The sequence below is a fragment of the Diaphorina citri genome, unplaced genomic scaffold (assembly GCF_000475195.1).
Source record: "Diaphorina citri unplaced genomic scaffold, Diaci psyllid genome assembly version 1.1 scaffold662, whole genome shotgun sequence".
Lineage (NCBI taxonomy): Eukaryota > Metazoa > Arthropoda > Insecta > Hemiptera > Psyllidae > Diaphorina > Diaphorina citri.
The window spans coordinates 1-8,990 of NW_007378095.1; the positions used below are offsets into that span (position 1 = coordinate 1).

The window sequence follows — 8,990 nt, forward strand, 5'->3', positions numbered from 1 at the left end:
CGAGCACCTGAGCTATGTCAAAGGACATTTCCAAACTTAACAACTTTCTGGGGGTTATGGCGTTAGGTAGCCTGCAAACAGAACATTCACAAATGATCAATTGGGGACCATACGTATGTAGGTTTAGGAAAACAGGCGAAAAGATCGTTAATATTGCCAGAAGAATAATCACATGGGTTTGAGATGATACCACTCAATTACTCAGTTGTTCGTTATGTATGGGTATGTATTTCTGTATTTTTGTATTATGTTATGTATACTTAGGTATGTAGGTATTTTTCTCAGGTATGTATGTATTTCTCTCAGGTATCTCGGACGTTAGTCGGATGACCTTTTTTGGTTTGGGACTCATTTTGTGTTCGCGGACGCAAATGACGGTTTCCCGTATTACTTACTTGTCTCGGGTTCTGAAGTTTAGAGTAGTTTAGACAGTATACTCTCAATCTAGTGGTAAACAGTCGTATTATTCGATTTGAATTCTTCAAAGTTCAATCTAATCAAGTGTGTAATGAAAAAGTCAGGTCAGACATTTGTTACATTGCCTAATGCCTACTCATAATTATAATGGATGGGTACAGGGTGTCCCAGAAATATGGTGGCTGCGGAGAGTACCTAATCGCGGATGAGCGCTGCGCTCAAACACACTTAGCTTGTTAACGGGAAAGAGAGAGAGGGAGAAGAGGGAGGGAGAAGAGAGAGGGAGAAGAGAGAGAGAGAGAGAGAGAGAGAGAGAGAGAGAGAGAGAGAGAATAAATTTACATTCGATACGGTACTTGAGTACCTACCTGTCTCTCAGACAGTCTGACAGTCTAGTCCTCCAGGCTATAACAATTCAAGTGTCAAGTCTGACTCATCATCAAATCTCAAGTCCAGAAAACTTTTCTTGTTTTATTTGAAACTATGTAGGTATTTGTAGGTATTTGATTTTTTGAACTTTTCTTCGTTTATTTGATTGGCAAAATGATTTTGTCATTCCTGAAGATCGTAGCTCGGGTCACGCCTTGTCAATCTGAATCCTGGACAAAGGTGAGAACCGTCCGATTTCCGATTGACAAACCGAAGGTCCCAGGTTCGATTCCAAGTAGAAAACTTGGGACAGGGTTAGCCCAGTGGTTTGATAGAGGGAACTGTAACTGCTAAGGTCTTATCGTCCCGAAAGCGAAGAGAGAAGGAAGACATCAGGATAGGCGAAAGCCAGCCATTCCGAGAACGAACACTGTCAGTTCAGAATAAAATTCGCCCCGGATGGGAATCGAACCCGCGGCCTAGCCCTTACACGGCAGACGCGCTATCCTACAAGCTAACTAGGCTGGCTAAAGTACAACTTTACAACGCACAGTTTGATCTACATTTCTAACAATGCCCTGAGCAAGGTGATCTCGGAGCTGGTCATATTCGAGCAACTTGCCAAGATGTTGAAGTCGATCTTCAAAAACGAGACTGAGATGGAGTTGAAATCAAACCTGAGGAATATGGAAGAGCTGACGTCGGTAAACGATTGTTTCTTGGAGTCGCTGGCAACGCTGGAGAACTGTATACAAGTCCTGGGCAACTCACTGACACAACTCCTGCTGGGACTTAACCAGCCGACCGAGAATCAAAACATACACAGTACAATCATAGGTGAGTATGTCCTTATTGATCCTTCACATTTAGAAATACCCCCTCAGTCGACATGAGCTTTGGACCCATCCAAATTTGAACCTTGATACGAGGTATTATCATTCTATTTAGAATTTATTCAAAGTGCTTCAAAAAAATGTACTTATGGCCGGCACTTTTTTAACTTTTTAATCCAAGTTTTACCACATTTTTTTAAACGAGTTCGTCATATCTCACAACCTTTCACCTACACATTCTCACACAGCTTTCTCTCCTATTTCAGAGTTCAGTCGGAAAGCCTCCGCTCACATCGTCTCTCACCAAACCTCTCTCCTCACGCATTCGAGCACGCACGAGAAATACACCCTACAAACTGAAGAGCTCGCAGAACTCAAAGCGGTCCATGAACAACAAGTGACCGCGTTCCAGAACCAATTGACCGAGCTGGAGAAGGAAAAACTCGCCTGGCAAACGCGGTACGAAGCGCTTACCTTGAAAGTGGAATGTAACGCGGAGAGAAGTGCTGGCGCCGCGGTGAAATCCGAGAGCAACGGGGAAATCCATGAACAACAAGTGACCGCGTTCCAGAACCAATTGACCGAGCTGGAGAAGGAAAAACTCGCCTGGCAAACGCGGTACGAAGCGCTTGCCTTGAAAGAGGAAAGTAACGCGGAGAGAAGTGCTGGCGCCGCGGTGAAATCCGAGAGCAACGGGGAAAGTGTTCACGCGGGGAAAGGCGCTCCCGCGGGGGAATCTAACTCTCACGCTACTAGCGAAAACACCCAGGCGGCGGGAGACGCTGGCTCCGGCGTGCTTCACAAGCTGGCCGCCTACTACGCGGGGAAATTGAACGCCCTCGTCGAGGAGAAACAGCGGGCGGAGGGGAAAGCGTGCCTGATGCGGAGCGAGTGTACGGCGCTGCATAGACGTCTGGAGTACCTAGCGGACTCGGAGCATGAGCTGACAGAGACGATGGTCAAGTGGAAGCAATACGCGGCACAACTGAAGGATGAACTGAGGAGTACCACGGATAGCTACGAGACACAGCTGAGTGTACTGTCAGAACATCTGGTGGAGCTTAACATGGACCTGAACGATAAACGCGAGGCCATTGAGGAGCTCAACGCACAGCTGTCCAATAAGGTAGGAGTCTCTCGCTGTCTTGTTAAATGGCATTTTATGAATGTTAATTAATAGGTGATGTGACGATGGTCAAGTGGAAGCAATACGCGGCACAACTGAAGGATGAACTGAGGAGTACCACGGATAGCTACGAGACACAGCTGAGTGTATTGTCAGAACATCTAGTAGAGCTTAACATGGACCTGAACGATAAACGCGAGGCCATTGAGGAACTCAACGCACAACTGTCCAATAAGGTAGGTGTCTCTCGCTGTCGTGGGTATTGCACTACTTGGTGGTTCAATTTAATAAATTTAAAGTTGCAAAAAAAAGCCGGCCGTACCTAAAAGATTCCTCTTTTAAAAGCACAAATCTACCTAGGTATCTTTTTGTGACATTATAAGTATGAATGTTAAATGACATTTTATGAATGTTAATTAATAGGTAATAGTAATACTAAATGACAAGTAAAAGGACGAGCTAATGAAAGTCAAATATTGGACCTTGAAAATGTAAAAGGTCGCAATAAATGGATTGTTTTTATATCTTCGTCCATATTCTGTGTTTTCAGGGTGCCAAAAGTAAAAGCAAATCCTAGTCATCATGTATTCTCCAATGAACACCTCAGTGATGTCACCAATAGTCACCTGTGTCTCCTCTTGCCTCATTGAACATCTTGTCTCCACTTGGTTCTGAACTCAGGATGACCAACCCGCCTTGTCTGGTAAGCAGGAAGTCACGGGTTTGAATCCCAACGAGGACACGGAATTTTCATTTTTTAAAGTATCGAGGTCGATCATTTAATTTTAGTTAAAAGCTGCCTAAATAGCGTAGTCCCGTAGTGGTTAAGATGCCTGGTTTACAAGAGGTCGCAGGTTTGAATCCCAACGGAGGCATTGAACTTTAATAGTAAAGAATTCGACTATCTATGATTTTATTATTAACCTGCCACGGTAGCATAGTGTTTCAGGTGCTTTGTGCTTGCCTGGTAGTACATATTAGGTATGAATTTTATGATTGTTTTCCAATTTTTACAAGGATCGCGATTTTAATTGGATCAAGGCTGTTACCAAAATTTCCATTCCTCATTTAGCTTAGATACCTACTCTTCTTTTAGTTTAAAAATTATTTCCTTTATTTTTTTAATGTCTACATAATTCAGTATATTATTTTTTCTTAAAATTTGTGATACCATAATTACCTACAGTTTTGCTTATTAAATGTAGCAAATCCTTTGAAACTATTCTGAAGTAAGTACTCATGTATTTTTCGAATAAAATATGTAATAAGTATACCAATTTTAAAAATTGTTTATTTATTTTTAAGCAGATCTCATTTGATCATTGTTCGTTATTTTTCTTTTGATTATTTGGTAAAGGAAAATTTCTCTTTTGGGGAAGAGGGACCTTTTTGATGACTTTGCTTTGATAGATGTTCTGTTTTACATTACCATTACCTATTCCTAGGATCCTGGGTTCATCAGAAAACGAATTATCATGATAAATAAATAGACATGGGTATTACACTAATTAATAAACATCAAATAAACTATATTAGAAGAAGACTAGAATAAATTTACAAGTTAAATTACATAAATAAATACCTAAATTCAATAATTTCCATCTACTTTCGAATTCAAAGTCCCTATATTTATATTTTTTACAGTCACTGAGGCAGTTAAAAAAAAGCATTAAGAAATTGTCTTTTTAAAGTTATCCATAATTTATGCAAGAAACAAAAAGTTGGGTGGGGTGAAATGTGGTAAATGGTGTTCTGTGTAGGTAGTCTGATTAATATTAATATCATTGTGTTATGTATTGTGTTTTGTTAACCAGAGTTATCTGACTAGTGGGAGGATCTCAAATACTTCTACTTACCTAGACAAATGGTAGGTTATACAGTGAAATCTCTGAATAGTGGACACCTCCAATCAGTGAACAAAAGCTCTGGGACTGAGAGTGAATGCCAATTTTCTGGTGATCTTAGAATCCAGGTTGATTAATCCCTTACTATTTTTGTCCAGTAAGAAGTACTAGTGTGAAAAAAAAGCTCTGCTCCTCTAGCCTTCAACTTAAGTAGGTACCTACACGGTACACGTGTACATTTCAGTAAATTTTTGGCTGAAATCAGGTTAGGTTCATTTTTACTCTTCTGAGTACCCAACAACCAACAACCCAACTACCGAAAAGCCGAAAGTAAAATCGCGTCTTGTTAAAACAAATATCTCAGACATACCTGTGTATATAGACACTGTAGTCTGAAAGTTCGCATTTATTCACACGAAATGTAGGCTACCAGACACAACAAAATAGATTTATATATGTATAACTATTATGTACATGTACCTATATAATATAACTATGTATTATACCTATATACAAACTGTCCACCCATATAAAGTCAAGTCTAACACAAACAACAATGGACACCAGGATCTCTTTACTACATTTTCGTCTTATAAGGAGTTGTGAAAGTGGAGGACTTGCGAGTGACGAAAGTTGCAGTGCCTACTGCAAGCTGCAAGTTGTACAGTATATAGCAGTGCAAGTCGTATAATCGTAGTATTTTGAGTTCTGCCTCGAGGGTCGATGGTGTAGTGGTCAAGACGCTCGTCTGATAAATAGGAGGGCGTGGGTTCAATCCTAGCCCAGGTATGGAATCCTCAATGTCATTTGAATTGACTACAGTACTATTTTTATGGTCTTTCAACCAAAATCTTCTCACGGACACCGAAAGTAAGTAGGTATACCTACCTAAGTATCCAACAACCATATCCAATCTCCCTACCCATTTCAGTGACATAATCACCACTAAAATGTCCAAGATAATCGCCAAGTTTTTGACCTATCTCAAGTTCCACTTGACATTTCCCCTGTCAAATAAATTTCCTAGTCGTAATTAGACAGGTATTGTCGGTATCTCAATATGTCTCTTGACCAAGTTTTTGACCTATCTCAAGTTCCACTTGACATTTCCCCTGTCAAATAAATTTCCTAGTCGTAATTAGACAGGTATTGTCGGTATCTTATTAATATGTCTCTTGACTTATCTACACAGACGACAGTAAGTATCTTAACTTATTTACAGACAAAGATGTATTACGTGGAGAGCTCTGAGTTGAGTCCGCGAACACCTGAGCTATGTCAAAGGACATTTCCAAACTTAACAACTTTCTGGGGGTTATGGCGTTAGGTAGCCTGCAAATAGAACTTTCACAAATGATCAACTGGGGACCATATGTAGGTTTAGGAAAACAGGCGAAAAGATCGTTAATATTGCCAGAAGAATAATCATCACATGGGTTTGAGATGATACCACTCAATTACTCGGTTGTTCGTTATGTATGGGTATGTATTTCTGTATTTTTGTATTATGTTATGTATACATAGGTAGTATTTTTCTCAGGTAGGTATGTATGTATTTCTCTCAGGTATGTATAGGTATGTATTTCTCTCAGGTATCTCGGACGTTAGTCGGATGACCTTTTTTGGTTTGGGACTCATTTTGGGTTCGCGGACGCAAATGACGTTTTCCCGTATTACTTACTTGTCTAGGGTTCTGAAGTTTAGACAGTATACTCTCAATCTAGTGGTAAACAGTCGTATTATTCGATTTGAATTCTTCAAAGTTCAATCTAATCAAGTGTGTAATGAAAAAGTCAGGTCAGACATTTGTTACATTGCCCAATGCCTACTCATAATTATAATGGATGGGTACAGGGTGTCCCAGAAATAGGGTGGCTGCGGAGAGTACCTAATCGCGGATGAACAAGAATCCAACACTGTTCAAGATCTACCATCCAAGTATGAAAAGCTGGCAGCAGAGTATGCAAAAGTAAGACCACAATTAAACATATGCAATTCATAATAAAATAGGAGGTGCATTGATAGAAGAATGGCAAATAGCTCCTGATGTAGATGTACTGTAAATTGTACCTACTCATGAAATGTTTCTTAACAGTGCTTATTTATAGTAGTACTTACAAAGGACTGGAAAGTCCCCTTTCCTTGCATTTTTTTTAAGGAGTCTGAGAGATCCACATGTGGAGTTGGAGGTTAATTACCTACCTAAAATCTTTTCTTCTTCTTTTTTAGATCAAAGCACAAGCCATTGTGCTCAAAAAGGCTGTCCTAGAGGAACAAAAACAAAACGGTGATCTCAAACAAACACTGAGAAGTCAGGAGCAAAGTCTGAGGAAAAATGAGCAAGAGATGGAGTCGCTTGTGTTCAGAAATCAGCAGCTTACGAAACGGGTGACCGTACTTCAGGATGATCTGGAGGAGGAAAGGAAATTGGTGAAAAAAGGTGAGATCAACCTCAGCAGAGGAGTGGTTAGTGGTGTGGACTTTGGATCTGAAGGCTGGTGGTTCAAGTCCAAGTCAGATAATTTAGTGTAGTAGATTAATAGAGAATGGACTGTTGTGACCAGCATATATTCAGCCTGGTCAGGATTGAATGAATTTCCTTTTGAATGAAAAAGGGAAATTTGAAAAGTTAGCATTCTGTACCTAGCTACCTACTAGTCAATGTTTGGAAAATTGAGAACCTATAAAGAGCTGATAGAAAATAAAGTTGAGAGATGAAATGGAGGAAGTAGACTGCAGAATAAAGCATACCCTAATCTTTAACTATTAGATACTTGGAATTATGTTTTCTGTTCACTCTGTACTTAATTCTTAATAATTAATAAACATCAATTTCTCTTTTCCAGGAGGTAAGAAGCATGACTCAGCCTCTAGCTCTGTACCAGAATACAATGGTGTTCTGGACGAAGATTTCAAACGTCTCATTCAGGAGAACGTCAAACTTCACACCACAGTACAAGCCAAGGAAGATGAACAATATGCACTCAACGAACAAATGGACAAACTGAGACGAGACCTACGTGAATCTCAGCACGAGTGTAAGAAAGCAGATGACAAATACCAACCCATCATCAGTAAACTAGAAAGGGAGAAGAGTGAAAAGGAGGCGAAACTGGGAAGATGAACAATATGCACTCAACGAACAAATGGACAAACTGAGACGAGACCTACGTGAATCTCAGCACGAGTGTAAGAAAGCAGACGACAAATACCAACCCATCATCAGTAAACTAGAAAGGGAGAAGAGTGAAAAGGAGGCGAAACTAAAAACGCTGGAAAGTATTGCTGATAGTTTGAAAAGCTTACAGAGCAAATACAACAAACTTGAAGCCAACTACAAACAACTCGAGTATTTCGCGGATAATCTAAGCAAACATTTCGCCTTGGATGGACTGAATAGTATGCAACTGAACAATGTGAACCTTAGTGATGCTTGTGAACAATACTTGTACAAGTGTATTGTAGATATTATCACAGCCCTGACCAGTTTCTTTAGTCAATTACGAAACCGACTGAGCTACCTATCCGATATTACATTCCAAAACAAATTCAGTAAGATCCAAACCCTATGTGAGCATGGGAAGAATATCATACAAAAGTATATTAGCAAGAGTTCCCTAGACGCTGTGTCTATTGTAGAGTATAGAAATCTGCTGGATGCCTTACTAGATGATATTAAAACGTTACACCGGACGCAACATTCGAATCTACCGTCTAACCTGATTGATTTCATCAGTCATCTGATTCGCAGCCCTGACCAGTTTCTTTAGTCAATTACGAAACCGACTGAGCTACCTATCCGATATTACATTCCAAAACAAATTCAGTAAGATCCAAGCCCTATGTGAGCATGGGAAGAATATTATACAGAAATATATTAGTAAGAGTTCACTAGACGCTGTATCTATTGTAGAGTATAGAAATCTGCTGGATGCCTTACTAGATGATATCAAAACGTTACACCGGACGCAACATTCGAATCTACCGTCTAACCTGATTGATTTCATCAGTCATCTGATTCGTATATTCAACGTATTGCCACATTTGTTCATCGATAAAACCAAGATCTACATTTCTAACAATGCCCTGAGCAAGGTGATCTCGGAGCTGGTCATATTCGAGCAACTTGCCAAGATGTTGAAGTCGATCTTCAGAAACGAGACTGAGATGGAGTTGAAATCAAACCTGAGGAATATGGAAGAGCTGACTTCGGTAAACGATTGTTTCTTGGAGTCGCTGGCAACACTAGAGAACTGTATACAAGTCCTGGGCAACTCACTGACACAACTCCTGCTGGGGCTTAACCAGCCGACCGAGAATCAAAACATACACAGTACAATCATAGGTGAGTATGTCCTCATTGATCCTTCACATTTAGAAATACCCCCTCGGTCGACATGA

The 8,990-nt window shown here is 40.1% G+C and overlaps 2 protein-coding genes across 2 annotated transcripts; both read left to right on the plus strand.

The window, feature by feature from the left end:
• The first annotated feature begins 1,348 nt into the window (after positions 1–1,348).
• On the plus strand, positions 1,349–4,416 carry LOC103510980 (protein phosphatase 1 regulatory subunit 21-like). Its single transcript, XM_026824884.1, has 4 exons — positions 1,349–1,623; positions 1,886–2,016; positions 2,176–2,745; positions 3,296–4,416. The coding sequence occupies exons 1-4, from the start codon at positions 1,413–1,415 to the stop codon at positions 3,320–3,322; spliced, it is 939 nt and encodes a 312-aa protein (XP_026680685.1). The 5' UTR covers positions 1,349–1,412; the 3' UTR covers positions 3,323–4,416.
• A 1,341-nt stretch (positions 4,417–5,757) lies between these two features.
• LOC103510984 (protein phosphatase 1 regulatory subunit 21) lies at positions 5,758–8,990 on the plus strand. Its single transcript, XM_026824887.1, has 6 exons — positions 5,758–5,787; positions 6,460–6,558; positions 6,819–7,029; positions 7,436–7,558; positions 7,710–8,073; positions 8,348–8,990. The coding sequence occupies exons 1-6, from the start codon at positions 5,758–5,760 to the stop codon at positions 8,988–8,990; spliced, it is 1,470 nt and encodes a 489-aa protein (XP_026680688.1).